The sequence below is a fragment of the Corvus moneduloides genome, chromosome 2, assembly GCF_009650955.1.
Source record: "Corvus moneduloides isolate bCorMon1 chromosome 2, bCorMon1.pri, whole genome shotgun sequence".
Taxonomy (NCBI): Eukaryota; Metazoa; Chordata; class Aves; order Passeriformes; family Corvidae; genus Corvus; species Corvus moneduloides.
In genome coordinates this window covers 58,136,086-58,157,094 of record NC_045477.1, presented here as the reverse complement: position 1 = coordinate 58,157,094, position 21,009 = coordinate 58,136,086, and the positions used below count along the sequence as shown (strand labels likewise).

At 37.5% G+C, this 21,009-nt stretch overlaps 1 protein-coding gene across 2 annotated transcripts in view; it reads left to right on the top strand.

The window, feature by feature from the left end:
* Positions 1-21,009, top strand: part of DGKH (diacylglycerol kinase eta) — a 162,785-nt gene that overhangs the window by 70,512 nt on the left and 71,264 nt on the right. For both annotated transcript variants that reach the window (XM_032099825.1, XM_032099824.1), the window contains exons 3-4: positions 13,335-13,445; positions 15,645-15,725. In XM_032099825.1, coding sequence (XP_031955716.1) covers positions 13,335-13,445; positions 15,645-15,725 — 192 coding nt within the window. The remainder of the gene's footprint in view (positions 1-13,334; positions 13,446-15,644; positions 15,726-21,009) is intronic.

Sequence of the window (21,009 nt, the reverse complement as noted above, 5' to 3'; positions counted from 1 at the left end):
AAAGAAACATGATCAGGGAATATAAGAGGAAATCTGATTAACCATATCTATTTTTAAAAAATATTTTCCATGCTTTTCACATTTATGTGAAGGGCCAGTAAAATAAATAGGACACTTGATCCGCATTCCAGAGGAAAGTAAAGCTTCTCACTCATAAATGCTGTTAAAGATGGTACTTCATTGAGAGGTTTCACAGAGCATAATCATGTTTACCTCTAGGGCTGTATGTTAAGCTTAATCTTAGTACATAGCAGGATAGAAGACTTCCTTAACATACATCCATTGTGGAAAACCATTTGCAATTTTCCATATTTGTTCTGTTTAAAAATACTTCTAGATGTAAGTTTGGTTTGGGCCTTGATTGGTTGATTGTAAATTACTATGGTCAAAAAGCAGAACAACCTTATTACTCATTTAATAGCTGTGTGTTCATATTATTTTCTCCTGCTGAAAAGTTAGTGTGATTTTAACAAAAGAGTGTACCAAGTTAAGAACAGTAACAATTGTCCTATTGAGTGCTTTGTCATTACAAAGTACTGTTAGTAACAGCCTTTGAGTTAATTTATCGATGTTTTATCTCTGTATCATTGTCCTACCAAAGCACTTTAAAGCGCAGCAAGAAAAGTTTACATGAGGCAATCCATTTTAGTGGTAGAGAATCTCTGTAACTGAGGGCTTTACAAACATCTTAGGAAAATGTCTTCTGGGAATCATTCAAGGATAGCCGAAAAAGGCAGATGAAGACTTCATTCAAATAGAAAGAAAAGAAGGATGATGTATTTTTGTAATGACAGGTCATGTGAAAACTCAGATTTTAGAGCCGCCATTATTCTGTCTAGGGATTCCGTGACTGGAAACTGAACATGTGAAGATTATCTCTACAGAAGCAATGAAGGCAGGCTTATGAGATGCAGCCTCTTTACTGTTTGTGTGTTTCTGGCTTCTGATGCAGATGTTGGATGATACTGGGCCAGAAAAAGTTTCAAATAATAAAATGGGACACCTGAATAAGATAATATATAGCCTGTTCTGGCAAATTTGTATAAAGTTAGCATTACCTCGAAGGAGAATGTGTACTAAAAGATCTCTCTATGCCTCTTTTGGTCCTTTATGAGCCTCTGATTTTGTTAGTGGGAATGGAGAATGCACTATTAAACAAAGATTTCAGAATACTTTTGAGGTTTTATTGAAGCTGAAGTAGAATTTGCCTTTTTTAGCTCCCCTAGAAAGTAGCTGTTGCATCACAATCTGAAAGCAAGCACACTGTGAAACACATAAATGCTCTTACCTTCAAGGTGCCAAATCCTCTTATATGATGGATGTGCAAAGTGACGGGTTTTACAAAACCAAAAACTTCTTTATATAGAAAGTACTTTCCTCAATAGGAAAAAACCCCAACACCTATAGTCAAGTTCTATTCTAGCACATTTATCGCATGCTTCTAGTTTTATTTGGTTTTACATTAGGGCTGTTTTGTTAATAGCAATTTAAAATTTTTAAATGGAAAAAATTGCCATTAACCTGTTTAAAGGTAAAATTCATATTTAACAGCTCAACTCATGAAAGGAGAAAAGTGAGTTACTACTATATTTTTTGTATTTTAGCAATAAGAGCTGTTGAACAGCAAGTGGAATGGGATGTGCTATTCTATTGTATGATGCAGGAGTCTTAGAAAAGATTCTCCAGTGTTCAGGCATGATTTGCCTTTGGTATGTCCATGCTGTGTCTGGTTACCTCCTTCTCCTTCCTGTGCTCAGAAATATGTTTCAAGGGGATCCACTTTCTGATTTTCCCGTGGATTGAAGTGAAGCATTGTGTTGTATTCACAGCTCAAGGTTTGGACACGGAGTAAGAGCTGGAGCCTACATAGAGCCAGAGAAGAGGGTTCCTTGATGGATAGGCAAGCATGAGCTGCAGTGTATAAAACTCTGAGAAGTACTGATCTGCCCCATTCTGGTCAGAGATGTTTGTTTTTGAAGAAGTAGCTTTACTGTGTTTTCTGAATGAGAGAAAATAGCATGTACATGAATGGGCCTGGTCACAAAGGGAATGTGAATTCAACAGTAATTTCAGGCTCTTATGTCCCATCAGTAAACAGAAGGGAAGGGAGGGTCTGATGTATGTTATTCTTCTGCTTTCCAGTCTGGTTGTCTCAAAAGAGCAAATTTCTTCCACTCATTGTAATGTGAGAATTCTGTTTTCACCAAGGTTGCTGCTAATGATTTGGGAAGGACAATAGGGTTTTATCACACCTTGCTGTTTTGGGGAATTCACAGGATTACAGAATGGTTTGGGTTGGAAGGGACCTTCAAGATCATCTAGTTCCAACCCCCCTGCCATGGGCAGAGACACCTTCCCTTAGACCAGGCTGCTCAAAGCCCCAGCCAACCTGGCCTTGGACACTGCCGGGGATGGGGAATCTACAGCCTCTTTGGGCAACCTGTTCCAGTGTCTCACCACCCTCCCAGTAAAGAATTTCTGCCTTGTATCTACTCTAAATCTACCCTGTTTCAGTTTCAAGCCATTCCCCCTTGTCAGCCACGTCCTGACACTTCATGGCCTTGTAAAAAGTACCTCTTTCATACTCTTTAAATACTGAAACTCAGTAGGTCAGGTAATAAGCTGTTTCCTAAATTTAGAATGGTTCAGTAGGTATATGTGTAATGTTTATATGCAGCTGCATAAACAAGTGAAAGTATCAGCATAATGTCTCTGGTTACAGAAGACTGTTAGTGGCCTGGAAGTAAATTTCAGATCTGTTTGGCACTTAGTACTACATCACAAACTTTAATTTTCTCCAGAATATACCAAACTATAAAATACTTACCTACTAAATTTAATAATTCCAAAAGTAATTACTCCAAATGTAATAACTCCAAAAAGTACAGTAACTGGGACTGGAATTTCTGGTGCCAATTTGGCCTCCAGACATTGTCTAGATTTTCACAGAAGAAAATCTGCATTGGGAAAAAATTGTGCAAGGTGTAGGTTCCTCAGTAACATTTGTAAGGAATTCTAGGAAAAGCAGTCTTAGAAAAAAGTGTGGTTTTGCTGCAAGGGCTTTCACATTTAGAACTAACAGAAATTAAAGACAGAGAGTCAGAATCTGGCTGTTTGTGATAGTACTACAGTCTTAAGAGCAGTGTATTGGATGGGTGAACAGGACACTTATGTTAAAAAGGAATACATAAAAAGGAAGCATACAAAAAGCAGAAGCAATGATAAGTGATCCAGAAGGAATTTAGAGAAGCAGTCATGTGGGGTGAGATTAGGAAAGCCAAAGCCCACCTGCAGTGGAATCTAGCAAGGGATGTGAAGACCAGAAGAAGGTCTTCCATAGGTACATCGGCAGAAGGAGGAAGACCGGGGCAAACTCGTAGCTGTTGCTGAATGAGGCAGGGAACCTGATGATAGAGGACATGGAAGATACTCAATGCCCTCTTCACCCTCGTCTTTACTGTTCACACTAGCCCTCTGCAATCCCAGGTGCTCAAGACCAGCTGGAAAGTGGTGGAAGGTGAAGGAACATCAAGTTTGGGAACACTTAAACTACATAAACACTGGTCCTTCTGGGCTACACACCTAAGTGCTGAGGGAGCTGCTTGATGGCATTGCAAGGCCATTCTCCATTACCTTTCCAAGGTCATAGTCACTAGGGGAGGTTCCTGAGGACTGGAAGAACGCAAATGTCACTCATATTCAAGAAAAGGAAGAAGGAGGATCTGGGGAAGTACAGACCAGTCTGCCTCATCTCTATTACTTGGAAGGTGATGGAGCAAAATGTGTGGTGATTAGTGGCACAAAATCCAATTAGAGGTCAGTCACTGGTTTACCCCTGGGGTTGTTACTGGGGGCAGTGCTGTGTAACATCTCCATTAAGGCCAGGGTGATAATGCAGAGTGTATCTGCAGAGTGTATGGACAATACAAAATGAGGAAAAAGGTCTGATGTCCCAGATGGCAGTGCTCCCATTCAGGGAGGGTCAGGCTGTAGGAGTGGACCAACAGAAACCTCATGGAGTTCAGCAAAGGCAATGTCCTGAATCTGATGAGGAAGAATCCCATCCCACTGTAGCAGTGGACAGGCTGGTGGCTGACTGGTTGGAAAGAAGTGTGGCAGAGGAGGGTAATGGGGCAATGAAGACCAACAGTATGCTGGGCTGCGTTGGGAGTATTGCCAGCAGGTCAAGGGAGGTGACCTTCTACTCATCCCTGGTGAGGACACACCCAGTGCTGTGCCCAGTTCTGGGCTGCTCAGTACAAGAGAGACATGGACATGCTGGAGAGAGTCCAGTGACAGGCCACAAAGAGGATTAAGAGGCCAGAGCATCTTTGATATGACAAGAGGCTGAGAGATCTGTGACTGCTTGTACTGAAGAAGAGAAGGCTGTTCATCATATGAACATATACAAATATCTGAGGAGGGTAAGGGAAACAGTCAAACTCAGTGGTACCCAGTGACAGGACAAGAGGCAATGGGCACAAATTTAAATACAGAACCACAACATTTAAACGCAAGAAAAAACCCTATTTTTGACTTTTTTTCCTCCCTCCCTCTTTTGAGGGTGGTTGAACACTCAAACAGGTTGAACATTTGCCCAGGAAAGTTGTGGAATCTCTGTCCTTGGAGATACTCAAAATTCTACTGAACATAGATATCCTCGGGTGAACTGCTACAGATGACTCTGCATTAATGTCTTTTTAGTTTCACTCTTATTACTTCTGAAGTTCCTATCTTTCAAAAAGCCATTTATGAACATTTTCAATTAAAATGAAATGCCACCTCTAGTGAGATGCTCAGTAAAATGTAAGAAATCACAACAAGACTCATGTAGAGAAGAATAAAGATTTTTTTTTCAGTATGGAGATCATAGAACACATAGTAACTGATTTGCCTCAGGTCACGCATAAAATCTATAGTCAAACCAGGATTAGATTTCCAGTCTCTGGAGTTGCTACTCGGTATTTCTGCTTTCTCTAAATATTTTTGATGATAAGCAAAAAGATTTTTCACTATCTGTAATAAATTACCTGGCTGCTGGACATTATCAATCTTTTCCATGTTGTATTTCACTAGTATAATTTTATTGTCATCTCTTAAATTAGATTTCCGGCTTTCTCACTTAAGAATTATTTTTTTCATAGTGGGAAGTATATTAGTATTTGTCTCCATATATAGAGGTAAGTGAGAGAGCCTTACATTTGAGTTATTAGGCAATTAAAGGTTTTGTTGACTTAGCTATTCTAGAAGTAGAGTGTTAAGCTAAGACTGTTACTGGGAGAATAGTAGAAAATGTAACTCAAAACATGATTAATATGTATGCAGGACTTTAGGTACCATAGAGTAAACCAAAATTAGGGCCAATATAGACTTCCAGTGGAGTGCAGCCACTGAATTAGATTAAAGTAGATAGTCTCTGTATCTGTGGGCATCAGATACACTATAAAAATTCAGGGTATTCAATTAACAAACTTCTCTGTTTCTAATTCCAAACATAATAGGATTTTGCAGATCACAGGGCTACCGTGTCTGTGAAACTGGTGTCAATTATCTCTGTGAACTTGAGTACTGAGCAAGATATCTACTGCAATGACCAATCACTGTGTAACAATGACTGGCAATTTAGAAAATGTTAAGGAGTGAGTGGATGGGATGGTATTTTTTCATTTTTCATCTCATCAAAGAAGTGATGAAGATGCTAAGAACTTACTTTTTTAAACCACATTTGTGTGATACTGAAAATTCCTGAAACTGTATCTTTACAATGTGTATGTTTTGGACTAAATGAAGCCTGTAGGTCCCTTCCAACTGGACTGCTCTATTCTATTCTACAGCTCTTCTTGGCCTTGTGTGACTTCTGTTGCTAAAAGCTTTTTCTCTTTCCTAACTTGATCAGTGGAAGTCAGATAGAAGTGTGGAAAAAGCCTGCAAAAAGGAAATGAGTTGTTCCACAGCTTTCTCTGAAGAGCTGCAAGCTCTAAATGACTCTGTGGAGGCTCCTCTCTATCGAGTATAGCTCCTAGGAAGTCTGACAGCATAACTGGAATTAGTTTAAAGATTACCAAAATGACAAGAATGAAAACTGCAAGAACTAAAACACAGAAGGTTTGTTACGGCAAGCTTAACTTCGAGTTTGTTTTCAAGAAGGGATTGCTTAAAAGTTTGTAGTGGTGTTTAGGTTTTTTAATTATATGATGCCTTTGTAATTTCCTCAAGTAATTGATCAACTATTATTTGCATATTAACAGTGGACAGAATTAGAGGAAGTTTGCTCTTTTCTGTGGAAGTGTATTGGGATTTTTTTTCTGTATTTTGCTGTATGAGGTGGCAAAATGGTTTCTTTTGGACCTACACTGCATATACTTTACTGATTGACAAGTGTGTTGGGTGCTCCTCCCCTCCAGTTGAGAGAGAGTCTAAATTACTCTTGTAAAGGAAAAAGTCTTTCCAGCTGAGTACTTTGACTCTTTATTATGGGTTTTATTTTTAATATTTTTTATTCCTGAAATATCTACCATCTATATTCTTCTGTCTCGAAACCAGTTAGGCTTAGTTGGTTTAAATCTCTCTGCTCAGAGCATGTGTAATTTAAAAGGAACAGCTACTGAAGTTCCAAATGGTAGCAGTGAAATACTGCTCAAAGTTAGCTGAGCTGTGCTACAGCACCAAGACTTAAATCTTTGGCAGCTAGTTGCAATCCTATGAAGTGTTTTATCCTTTTTCAGTGTATTGCAGCTGTTTCATGCCCTGATTAATGAGAACAGAGTGAGAGCAACATGTTGTACGAGTGGAAATTAGGAGTTTAAATACTTGAACTGCACATTAAGTTTCTTCTCTATTCTCAATCTAGTATCAATTTTATATCTAAAATAGGTTTTGTTTGTTTTTTTTTTTTAATTCCCAGTGTAATATTTTATCCTAATATGGCAATATCTTACTCATTTTTGATATGTGCTACAAGCTCTATTTTTAATTCAGTCTGCTTAATTGCATTTCACATTGCTACTAAGATATTAGTATTATGGCAGTTTCTCTGTAATTTCATATTTACTTCATGCTTTACTACATTACCATATATTCCAATTAGATGAAGCTGAAAGCTTTTTGGTTTATTATTTATTTTAACAATAGTAGCACAAAAATCTGTTTCCTTAGCATAGACTGGAAGGGATCATGAAGGGAGAATGAGGTTGAGGAAGAAGGGCACTGCATAAGCTGTATAATTGCATTTATTTGTATTACAGTTTCACTTGGGCTAGAATTCATCCACATAAATGACTCCAAAAATATGGAGTATAAGAATAACTTTGAAGAAACATATTGCTTATTATTACACAGAAATGGTGATGCTTAATCACAAGTTAGTGTTTTGGTGGGGTGTGTGGCTGGCTTTCCTTCTGAGATTTTGGAAAGCTATTTTCTCAAACTAGCTAGTGTGGTTTTTTTCTTCAATAGGACAGGGATAACTGTCATTGACAGTGACAGACTGAGCATGTGCACTTGCTGCGTTTTGTGATCTCTGTCACCGGTGTAACCTGGGGATGTATTAGCAGCAGCAGCCTGGGGCATCTCAATTGAGGCAAGTCTGGTGCTTTAGACATCCCAGGATACAGCTCCACTTGTTCCACTGAGCTATCAGTTCTTGGTGGTACTTGTTTTATTGTCTTGATATTAAAGCAATGTTACCTTGTCAACATACTGATTTTCAAACTTATTTTGATGCTTTTTAGCTGTTTAAATTCACTGATTCTTTGTTTGGTTTTAATTTTCAAATGTTAGTCTCCCTTCACTGTGAACAGGAATCTTCAATAAAAATGTAACCTTGCAGTAAGATGCTGATGAAGTTTTTATTCTTGGTAGATAAAATCTATTTTTATTTTGACATAACTAATGAAAAATCTGTCAGCCTAAGTGACAGTAATGGAAGCTGCTATACAGAGATTGTCAAGAAAATCACAGGCTTGGAGTTCCCTAGTCATAATTATAATATAAATCAAGTGTTTGATTGTCACATTTTTAATAATAAAAATACTTTTCAATCCACTGAACACATGGAATATTTTAAGGGGCTCTGAGTTAATATGAGCTGTGAGATTTTACCTTGTAAAGTAATGAAGCCAGTGTCTGCCTAAAGCCATACCTATGCAGATGGTGAAAATGTTCCAAACTGTCCATAATACTGCAGAGAGGGTTGGTTTTATTTTGGTACTCAACTTGGCAAAGTCACAGGAATAGGAAGTATTACAGGAGAGAGTTAATATCAAAGAGAATCATCATCATGTCATCTCTCTCTCTTTTTTTTTTTCTTTTCTTTAATTGCCCTGTCTGTCAACAATCGGAATACTAATTGTTTTGGTAAATGAGGGCCTAGGCCCACTTGCAAATACAAATGTCAGGACTGAGAGCAGAAGAGATGTCTATATAGCAGGACAAATTCAACCTGTGAATTTTTTTGCTTGATCACACAATGATCCACTTTCAGCAGTGGAATAGAAAAGGCTGTTCAGGAGCAGCATGTGAGTCTGGTGGCCGTTCATTCTCCTAGTACTTCCTCATGGCAAATTAAAGGGACCATGTAAAGATACACTGTTCTTAAATTTGTCTGTTCCTGTTTTTTGCACTTGCTGATGCTGTCTGCCTGTACAATCTCTTGTGACAGCAAGCTTCATAAAATCACTGCCTGCTATGTAAGGATGTGCTACTTTTTATCTTTGTTAAGCTGATCTTGATACAGTTTTGTCACATTCCTCCCTGTTATAATATTGTGGGCTTTGGTGAGCTATAGTTCTGCAGTCACCTTACTTTTCCTTAATGCTTTTTTAAACATTTTTCATATTGCCCCCTTGGTCTTCTGCTCTTCAATCTCTCTTGTTGTGAGGCAGCTACTGTTCTATGAATCATTTGTGTTGCTCCTAACCCTGTTTCTTGAGTTAGAGAGAGCAGATCTGTCTGGTACAATGGTGTTATAGAGCAGCAAAATTAAATTCTGTCTTGATTTGTTGCTTTTCTTAGTGATAGCCAAAATTTTATGGCATTTCTGGCTGTGATTGAGCTCAGAGAGCTGTGATCTGGCTCCCAGATCTCTTCTTTGCACAAAGCTGACATGAGAATGTTAATGAGGTTTAGATTTTTCCTTGAAGCATCTTTCAGTTCACATGCCCCTTTTCCCAATTAAGTTCTAATAACATTTCTTCAGTATCCTTTGGTGGGAAGCCTCATCAAAGGCTTTCTGAAAATCCAGGTCTGCAGGATCTTAATTTATATACTTGCTTTCCTCTACACATCCTGAACTCATGGTAGGTAGCAGAGCAGCATTTTCCTTTACAAAAGGAATACTCTGTTGACTTTTTCCAGCTGGATATGTATGTGCACAGCAATATTCTTTTGTATGGACTCTACTGTTTTACCATGAGTAGCATCAGTGGTCATTTTGGGACCTTCAAGGCTCCCAGGTCAATGCCACCTGGTGCACTTAGTGATTTGACTGGTCTAGTACTTCCCGTATGTGCCCTCCATGTTGATGAAGCCGTTCTGATGTTGTGGACAACATGCTGTGTGAGATACTATCTCATTATCCTCACTGGTAAAGACAGATGCTGAGGATTTGATGAGCTTCTTTCCTATGACCTTTCTTATCCTTGAATACCCTTTTCATACTTCGGTTGGAAAATGATCTGCCAACCAGCTAGCTGTGTTTCATCTCAAAAGTTTCATGAACATTTTAGTCTCAGCATGAGCATCTGTTGCAAGGTTATCTTAAAATTCTTCTTCATGCTTTTAATTTCCTGTTTGCATTTGACTGCCCTGTTATATGGCCTTTCCTGTTTTCATTTTCATCCTCCTCACTTTCAGAAATTTCCTCATGTTCTTTTTTTCACTCTCCTGACACATTTTGAGCAGCATGTCCACTTATTTACATGAAAAGAAGTAGAGGGTAGACTTTTATCTTTCATTATTTAGTGTTTTAGTTTGTAGTTGCCAGTAATGGGTGCATAATCAGTTTATTATTTTTGAAATTCAGAATATTTTCTCCTTTCTTTCTGTCTTTCTAGCAGAAGAAGTAAAAAATTTACCTCTGCAGAAATGTGAGGGTTTACAAAGTGAATGAATTAGAAGTAAGGCAATGTGGCTGGCTTCCTTTGAAATAAAAAACATTTGACTTTTCAGGTGTTATATACTGGACATTTTTAAATCTGCTGATATAAAAATGGATGTTTCTCATTTTTAGTGATCCAAATACCCACAAATCAATTTTTTTTTTTTTTTTTTGTCATTGAGATTTTGGAGATGCAGAGTTGCATTTGACATTCTTGGATAATTGAACACATACGTACTCCTTAATTTTATGAAAAATGGCTGTAATTTTTATAATTAGATTTCTTCTGGAAAACATACCACAGTGGAACACTGTGATGTTGTGACTGTAATGTTGTCAGTGATTTTCCTTTACTAATGGTTAAAATGGTAAAGATTATTAGGGATTTGATTCTATTCTGTTCTGACACTAGTCCCATACTTCTGGAGGGACACTGTATTGCTAGATGATACGAGATGCAGTATGGGGAAGTTCAGAGGTTTTGGCAAGCCGATGAGATGTGATTCTGTAAAAGTGAGAAGTAGCGTGGGATTGTGGGATCTGTACTTCTTGTTTCTCTTAAATTATAGTAGGAAAGTAGTTAATATAATTGGAGTGGTTATTGCTTATACTTCAGATTTAATGTCCAGCTGAGATGAATTATAAAAAGGCTTCTCAGAACAGTGAGATCTTGGAGCACTGTCTCAGTTGACATGGGGAGAAGAAAAGGAACCGAATACTTTCTTAAGGTGTAGTTATAGCCTGATCAATGCTTTTGAAAAACTTAACATGACCTGTGTGTAGGCAACATTGAGGACCCAAACTCAACAACCTGGGAGGTCTCTTCCAATCTTAAATGACTGGAAATGCTCTAACTTGGGTATAGACTCGGGAAAGCGTTATTAGCAGATTACTTAATGACTCAATTGGCAGGTGGAATTTTAAACATTTTAGAGTCTAAATTGAGTTAATTAAGGGTATTGGGCTAAATCTTTGTGCTCAGTTTTGATGCCTGCAGCCGTGGATTTTTCTATTTAAAATGCTCAAACCTCAGCCCAATATACTTATCTGTGGTGAAATATAAACTTAATTTGTGTACTTCGTTAAGTGCTTCTACTTCTTGGGTAAATGTTTACCAGATTTTTTGAAAATCTTGTTGCAAAAATAAATTCTGTAGAGCCCGAAAGGTTATCTACTACCAGCTTAATTTCAAGTTCAAAGTTAATTTCAAATGGCTGACTTGCAAAATAGATTTAATTTTTAAGGTATTGGTTTGACATTAGGGATATTGTTTAAGGAGTAAGTAGAAATAGGAGACAATGGTTTAGTAGGCATAAAAATGACAAGAAAGAGTTCACTAATTCCTTAGTGAGTAATAGCTCAGGTTTAGGGAGCTTTATGGTTTTTTAACAGAGTTGTAAATTCCCAGAAGTATTCAGCATAATATGTGTTCTGTGTCTCCTTGTACACCTAGTGTGTTTTAGGGAGTATGGATTTCCTTCCATTTTGGACATTTTCTCAGTAAGTCAGCGTCTGTCATGAATGTGGAGTACCATTTCCTTGGAACTGAATTTCTCTGGTCTTGACATCTTCTGACCCTTGATAAACACGTCATCTACTCCCATCCTTGTGATGAACTTCCAAAATCTCAGAGAGTGATATGAAGCACAGGTGCTGCATGGCTACAACAGACAGCTTTGAACAAGTGCTTGTATTTACTAACTGATTAAATCTATTTATATCATGGAAAACTTGCTTATCTAGGTGTCTGATCAGAAAATTGCAAATTGTCTTAAAATGGTGTATGATGAGCAGACCCTTTCCACTGGGAGTTGCTACCCCTCAGCTAGAGCAGGAGGGTTGGCTGAATCCACTGGTCCAGGTTGCTGGCATGTGAAGCAAACTGTGACAAATCTAAACTTTCAGCTACGAGGTTCAATCTGAAAGAGTAGCTTTTTTGAGAGCATTAATTCAAGTGCTTTGTGATCGTTGGACCACATTTTTGATTTGTGACATTAGGACTATCTAAATGAAGGGTGCAATCTCTGGGCATAACAGCAATGTTTCTCATTTCAAGGAAATGGTAGGAACAGTAAAATGCTCTCTGCTTTTTCTGTGTTTTTATTACTTGCAGTAAAGTTAAGGAGAATTTCATATCTGATAATAGAAGTTGTTTATGAACTTTAGGTCTTGGTTAGGTTTCCAGAAGTTCTAGAATAACTACAAATGATGTTTGTATCACATTGTCTAGAAATTGTACTATAAGATTCTCATCATGTTATTATATTACAAATTGGAAATATTCTGGAAAGAGTAATTTTGGAATATAATATCCAAAAGTACTTGCTTTTTCTCATCTCTCTTGTGTGCTTCAAAAATGAAGAAAAATTTTTTTGAGACGCATGAAATTAGTATGCTGTGTTCATGTAGTTTTGTCTGATTAAGTGAAGAATTTCTGTAATCGAATGAATCCCACACACAGCGGTGAAAACAGCATACACCTTTAAAATATACTAATTTGTCTCTTACTCATTACAAAAATGGGCTATATATAGACAGGGTTCAGTCTGCAGGGAAAGGTTTGGATCAGCGAGTCATTTTTTGCCTAAAAATATTTGCATGGTAAAAATATCCCTATCTGTTATTGTTCTCACACTTTCCAGATAATAATTATCTCTAATGGTTAGCTGATTTCATGCTGAAGGCTTCAGCTCATCAACAGACTCAAAGTCTTGCATGACTTGCATCATACTGGATTATTCCCTCTATTTTAAAGAAATTCATGTGTCTGAATCAGAGACATTTAAGTACCTTGTTGAATTACTGTCTGTATGGAAATTGTTTTTCTCCTCAAAATAATCAGTTTTGGAACTGGAAATTACCTTCTATTGATGGTTTTAGTGTTTTTTTCTAAGTTGTGCCACCATCAGTTGTTGCTCACTTTAATGTTTGTGACTCTGCAGCTATCCAGACAATTGAATTATTTTGTGTGTATCTTCAGAATAATTATATGTCTCTCGACTGCCTTTTCAGTTTACATGTAAAATTAGCATTTTGCCAACATTGTCATTGTTTAAAAAATAGCAGTGCAAAATCTGGTAGTCCAAAGAATTAGTCTCCTTTTAATGTAAACAAATAAAAGTTTAAATTCACAGTTATATGAGGTGTAACATAAATTTTAAAAAGCAAAACTTTAATCTATGTGTGTAGCTATTTCTACATGTATTTACCTTGGTTTCTGTATTTTAATATTTTTCAGACAAGTATAAAAGAAGGATTACTACTGAAGCAAACCAGCTCTTTTCAGAGGTGGAAAAAGCGCTATTTCAAACTTCGAGGTCGTACCCTTTACTATGCTAAGGATTCAAAGGTAATTCTATGCTATTAGTGTCTAAAGCCATTTTCTTGTGACTTCAATTTTGTTTAGGTTTATAAGTTCAGTAATAATAATGTAATGATTTGTTCATGGTTGTTTTATGTAAAAACTGCTGTATATAGGATGTAGTGTGTTAAATCAACTTCAAGGAAGATTAGTAATTTCTCTTTTTTGATGAAGTTTGTCACAGTTATTTTAACCTTTTTGGCTATTCAGACAAATAATAAAGTCATTTTAACGAGTTGTGGAGGTTTTTTGTGGCTCTCAGACAGTCAAAACCAGTAAAAACTGGATAATGCTTAGAAGTTATCCCTAAGACCAAATTCTCTTAAAACTCTTCTGCTCTGATGCCCATAGAAATAGTTATGTGAAATCAAGATAGGCGGATTTTCTGCCAAAACTGATATATAAGGGAAAAAGCTGTTTCCCTTCAACTGTATTTTTTGGTGGGAGAATTGGGGATGGGCAGTGAGGAATACTTGTCTTCTCTTTGAAAGCTTTTTCCTTCCTCTCCCCCAAGGCCAGGGCCAAGAGCATTTTGTCTTGTTGGGCTGACTCAGACTGTGCTGTTTCATAGCTGTGGGTGTTACTTTCCTTTACCCTGTGGGGTTGTAGCATCTCATGGGAGGCGTAGGTGAGGTGCTTCAGGTCTTCATCATCTTCCATAGCTTGGTTTTCTCAACAAAACTCTTAGTAAAGGCACAGAGATCTCTCTGGGACTGTAAGACTGTAGCTGCACAGTGCACAGTTGTGTGGCTATAATGAATCAAGGAAAGCACCATCGCTCCAGGGAGCCCAGCACTACAGTACCTCTGTTTTTAAACCTCTCTGCACTTGGTGCTACTGTGAGCAGTTTACATAAAGGATAAACATGGCAAATAAGAGATCTGAGAAGGGCAACCTCAAATCACAAATATGATGCTGAGATGTTTTGAAAATGTGAGCCTACCATGTTAGATGAGGAATATGGGGTATTTGCACACCTTTGGATCTATGTTGGTCTCACCCCAACAAGGTCTGTGCCCTTGCTATCTTGGGAGCCACAGAACTGTTGTAGAATGTCCAGAGGAGGAGCACAAAGATGATCAGCCGGCTGGAGCACCTCTCTTATGAAGACAGGCTGAGAGATCTGGGACCTTATGGCAGCCTTCTAGTACCTAAAAACGGGCCAAGGGAGCTGGAGAGGGGCTTTTTACAAGGGCATGTGGTGGTAGGACATAGGGGGAATGACTTTTAGCTGAAAGAGGAGAGATTTGGATATTAGGTAGGAAGATACTCTTTACTGTGAGGGTGGTGAGACACTGACACAGGCTGCTCAGAGAAGCTGTGGATACCCCACCCCTGGAAACATTCAAGGCCAGGTTGGATGGAGCTCTGAGCAACTTGGACCATGGCAGGGGGTTTGGAGCTAGATGATCTTTAGGGTCCCTTCCAACTAAAACCATTCTGTGATTCTATGGTAAAGATGGGAGAAGAAGGTGTTATGAGTAGGCAAATTGTGCCAATACTCTAATGCTGAATCCAGACATGCTGAAACTCCCCCAACATTGATTCTCCTTCCTGTGGCATGGAAGAGGAAAAACACAGTAGGACTAAAAAAATAGGTATTTTTGTTAGGCTGTTCTTCTGTGCTACAAAACCATCATGAGCATAACAGAACTTAACTGATCCTTTGCCAGAGGCTGGAGCATTTAGAGTAGACGTGTATTTCTCTTGTTGGAACATCAAACAAAGGAGTGGAAGGGATCTCTTCAGGTCTCTGAGATACATCTTCTCATATGGATACTATATCATAGCTACATGACTTTAGAGTTCCATCCTAAAATAATTAGTTTACATTTTGTTGTGTGTGAATCTCTCTCCTCTGACACCACAATTATACTACACAGTAGACACTCTAAAGCTTCATCTATGTAAAAAAACCCCCTTATTTTAAAAGACATTTTAAAGCAATGTAATTATGGGGCCTTTAGATATAATCATGTACCACTTAGATAGCAAGTAGAACTGTGTTTAGGGGCCAGCTATGAAATTTTATCACATCATCAGTGTGTTCTATTTTTTCCACTACTTTTATTTTCTATTTTTATTTTTGTTTTCATAGACACAATGACATTAAAGCACATTTTGTAAGCCTACCTGAAACTGGACTCATACTTAATTTAATGCTTCTATGTTCTTTTCCCTTCACAGTCTCTAATATTTGATGAAGTTGACCTGTCAGATGCCAGTGTAGCTGAATCAAGCACAAAAAATGTCAACAACAGCTTCACGGTATGGAAAAATTTAAATACTGTTTTTGAAAGCTGCGGATAGACTGTTACTAAGAAAATCAAGAATCCTCTCAATTGCTTATTTTCCTCTGTTTGGAAATAAAATGTCTTTTTTTGGAAATGGTTTAACATATGAGAACAATGCCACATCAGCTATAGAACATTTTATTTCAGTGAGAAGAAATGTCAGATGACAATTGCTTCAAAAGATGATGATACAAGGCCTTAAAAATACAAGAAAATTCAGTATTAGTACTTTCTTAATACTTATTAGTACAGCTTGGGTTTGTGCTGTAGTTTCTCTCTGAGGTGACATGCTGAATTAAATCAAATGTAATTGTGTTTTTGTTTTAATTTTCTTAATCAAAACATTTTTTATTTCCTCTCATATTGAAATGCATTTTATTTTTTCCACTGCCAATCATACCTATATATGTTTCCAAGTCACATGGAAAAGCTGTCCCTACAGTTGCACCTTGGCTCTGATAATGCTGTAAAAAACGTGTTCATAAATCCCCATTCCTGCAAGTTCACAGGTGTGTTTTACATACACAAATGGTGTTCCATTTATTGTTCAACTGTCTGTTATAACCAAGTGATAATGTCTGACACAATTCCTCTGCTGATGCTTAACATCTGGAAAAAAATTTTGAACATGAACTAGTTATGAAGAAGACCATGGGTGAAGTTATCCTTTTGAAGGTCTGGAGATGTCCCACTGACTGTAATGGCATCATTTTTCTTAACCTGCATGTCCCTTTTTTCTCTGTTAAAATGTTGCTTTTTCATTTTCCTGATGTTTTTAATTCCACGGGCGAACATTATTAGTCCATTTTACCAGTCTTGTTTTTTCCTCTCCAAAGCAGTCAAATGCAGGCCTCATGAGAGTCTCATAGTTCTTGCTTGCTGTGGTACTTCCCAGGCAGCTGCACGAGCAGTCAGAGCAGTTCAAAGATGTGCTTGTGTTGGCCATGACAGTCCAGCGTGTTGTGTCAATCTAAGCTGCTCTATGAACTAAGAACACAATTAAAAACACTGCTTTGATGGAAGGTCTCAGATGAAGTGGTGGCTGTGTAAGGTACCAGCCTGTCTTTTGGAAAGGTTCTTTCTGTTGCCTAGAAGTTCTGCTTATTCAGAAAAGTAAGATACTTGGGCTTTTCCCTGGTTTTTGGTTTTATTTGGGTTTTTTTGGACTCATTCAGTATTTGGTGTTTTGGTATCCTTTATAATCCTTTAGGGCCATTCAGCATCTCATTCTTCATCAAAAGCATGTTTTGCTTCTAGTATCAAGACTTCTGGGGAAGACAGTAGTGAAAAAAGAAATCTCTGGCTACAGCTTTAACAGCTTCAGAGACACTGTTTATTTTCATGTCCTGAGTACTTTAGGGCAAACAATGTTTTCTCTAAGGAGCCTTCAAATTAATTTTGAAAAATTATTTGGATGTAAAGCTCTCCTGGATTGAAGAGTCATCTGATTTGACTGTGAAATATGTTAATAGTCGTCATCTTGCTTAATCTTTTGGCTTCTTTCTTTGTGTTTGCCTAACCCAGTCTCCCAGCAACGCAGCTTCGTGAAGTGAGACATCTCTGACCTTGCCTGCACTGGGTTGGACTCGGGGACTGGGGGTGGAGTGGGTGGCTAGATCTCCAGCAATACTCCTTATAAATAAAAGGAAACATTTCTTTTTGCTTTTTTATTTTCTTCCATCTTAAAAAGATAATTCTGCCTCTCTTAAAATGGTGAGCATTTTTATTTGTTTTAAGTGATCTGTAAGCATTCTCTTTGTTAAAAAAAGCAAAAAATAATCTTTAACTTTAGCCTTCTCAAGTTATTGTACTCCTCGTTTCTTTGTCCCAGTAGATAATGTTTTTAACACAAACTGATGCAGATGAAATATACAACAAATGACAATTTTTCCAGAAAACACACCTTTAAAAATTTATATTAAAAAAATTATTTTAATTTTTTGTTTAAAAATTGTTTTGTCATTTCACTTAAATCCCACCCTCTCCCCTCAATTTCCCACCCCCAACTTGTAGAAGTTACTGTTTTGCTGTCTTTTGCCCTTTCTAGTTTGTCTGTTTGAAGGCAGAGGTGTGTGTGTCAAGTTTTTCCATGCTCTTTTTTTGGATAAAACTCAAGTCCTAAAATTAGTCATAACACACAGATTTAAAGTTGAGTTTATTTGTAATGCACAAGCTTGCAGAATATTTTATGTAACTAAATACCACTGTTTGTTCACTGGAATTACTCTTCCTATCTTTCTGCAAACAAGTTAAGGTTAAAGGGAAAGTTGAGGTACATAATATCTACTAACTAAAATGCAAAGCTGATAAACTTAAATCAGCTCATTTGTTTCATTTTTTTCTTATTGCTGATGATATTACCTTTCAATGAACAATCAACTCACTTCTAGCAATTGGTTTCTAGTGCACAAGCTTGCCTTTTAAGACATTATAGGTGTTTTGTAGTTCTGAGCATCCTTACCTAGAGGTTAATAGGTAACCTAGAAGGAAAAGTGTCCCTCGACTTCAGAGCCTTGACATAAGACACTCAAGGCCAGGTTCTTCCTATTGCCTTGTTAGGTACCAGTCTCCCAAGTCTGTGGGAAGAGAGAGAAGAGGTTCAAGCAGCCAATTCAGCCTGTGAGACATTTGCACCACCCTCTCCATCAGCCACATCAGGAACTCATGGGGGGTTTTGCTCAGCCCATGGGCTGAGTTCAGTGGTGTGGGTGAGGCCTGGCTCCTCATAATGATATTGGGTACTCTGCTGGACAAGTTTTGCCCCAGCATTTTGCTTCTGCCTCAGAGGGTGTTTTATGTTGTCTCAGCACAGCCAGAGGAGTGTAGTTGCTCAGCATGTTACCTCTTTGGGGAGGCTCCCAGGATGAATCAGTCTCCCACCCTTATAGCACAGAAGCAGATGGGGCAGTGACCAATTCTGCTGAGAGCTGTAATTCCTTGTGCATTTTGGTTTGCAGGGATGGAAGATGCACCTAGAGTGCATTTAGCAAAACCTCTTTATTGTTCTCAAAACAAGGCTTGAGACTAAATGAGGCTGAAGAGTGTTCTCTGGCTTGCAAGCGTGGGCTTTTAGAGCAGTGATGGTGTGCTTTTGTTCTAACAGGTATAAGGAATGGGATTTTTAAATACTAAAAGGATTCTTGAACAGGCATTTTCAGATAACGAAGTTCCTCAAGGCAACAAAGGTGATTATGGATTGTGATTTCAAAGGAAATTATCTTAGGTGAACTTTGGGCCTAAGTTTCTACCTCTGCATTGCTTTTGATGATGAAGAACTGATGCAAATTGCTGAGCAAAAAAAATCTGTAGATGTTAAGCATGCTGCCTCTCAGTAGTTGATCCACATGGTTGTACAAAATTCCCTGTGTTACTATAAACCTATGCTGGAGTCTCATGTTAAATGCACAGGCATCATGTGATAGCACCTGTATTTTAATCCATCCAAACTTTTGTTTGAAACTTTTAATTCAATTATGGTTTTTTTGATGGTAAATATGGTGGAAAATAGTAATTTTATGGGAAAATACTGGCTTTCAGGCAGTACTTTATATAGCTGGCTTTATCTAATTGCATTTAAGAGTAACAGAGGAAATAATTTCACTGTCATTCTGGAAGGTGTCCCCCAGGAATATGGGAGTTAACATACTATGTGATATTCAGGGTGCGGATTCAGCTTCTCCTAACTTCTGTGTGGGACTCAGTGTTGGGTTTATAGGCCCCTAAACGTAGGTATCTAAAAGAAAATTAATAGGTCTTTAAAGCAGATTTCTGTAATTGCTCTGTTCAGTTTAGACTCCACTGATTATTAACTAATTCTCCCTTAGCTACAATAGGAGCTTTGTCATACCGGGCACCTAAAATGTAGGCACTTGCTTTCAGCTTTCTGAATCAGGTGCTGAATCAAGTGCTTTTTGTTGAATATGCATCTTCTGAAAGTTGTCATCTTGAGAGAGAGGAAGCTGCAGTAGGCAGATCTGCTATCCTGGAAAGCCTACTGCGATTTTCAGTAATTAGAAACTGGCTGGAAAGGAGACTTTATGTTCCAGCTAATAACACTGATTACTAGGATTCTGGATATGCTTGCAGAAATTTCTAACGTAATAGATTTTTGCTGATTTATTGGTTTTAGCAATGCTTTAGACCATATAGACCACAGAGTCTTGATTATTTATTGTGCGAAAAAAATACTTCCTTGGAGAACTTTTAAAGTGCTGGGCTTTAATAAAGTTTTCTCACCTAGTGTTATGATGCAAAGGCAGTAGAAACTTATAAACTATCTGGCTTTATTATTTTATATTTTTTATTACCTCCATTTGATTTGACTCTTTTCCAAGGTAAATAATCTTTGTCAACATTCTTCTGTACTCTTACCTATTCTTGCTGTTGTCCTGATTGTTATTCTGCAGCATCATCTTGTAAGTGAAGTGACATGCTTGACACTCAGGGAAGCCCAAGTCACAGACACTTGGGATTATTTTATAAATTAACACTCATTTACTTTCCTTATGGATCCCATGTTTTGTCTGTTTTCTGCAGTGGCATATTGTGCATTTTTGTGTCCCCTACATTGATAAGATCCTTCTTCTATTAATTTGGAGCTGTCTGTAATTCATAAGTATTTCACCTATTCTTCTGTGGTATGTATTTCTTTGTTTTTACTAGTACTGAAATTTTTCAAGTTACTGTACTTTCTACTTAATACATTGCTTGGCTCACTTTGAAGTGCCTTGGAGATCAAGGGGGGGAACTAAGTAATCAAAATTTTGTGCTGTCTGCAAAAATTTCTGTATTGCTGCTTTACACTTCTCTTCCAGTTTAGGAATCACACCACAAAATTTTGTTGGAGAATAATAAGCTGCTTATTATCTATTAAACTTTTTTTCATATTACAAATTCTTCTTATTCCTTCTTACTTTTATACATCCCTTAGTTTTTCATCTCATTGCATGATGGTGAATAAAATAATTGGTCTTTCAGTTCAATGACAGCATTAAACATTATTATGGATCAGCCTGATGTTTTAGCTTTTCTGAACAGAAGTACTTAATTTTGTTCAAATGAATCCCTTTAATTAATTAATCCCTTTATGGGTTAATTTTTTTAAAGTATTATGTTAAAAAAAACCCAACGAAAACATGAATGGCATTTTGTTAAAGTTAGTCCCTGAATATATTTTTGTTACAAAAAATTAAATTGTTTTTTCTCTGATTTCCACTTCTTTGGTCAGACTTACAAGTTCACTTGGACTGAAAAACAGG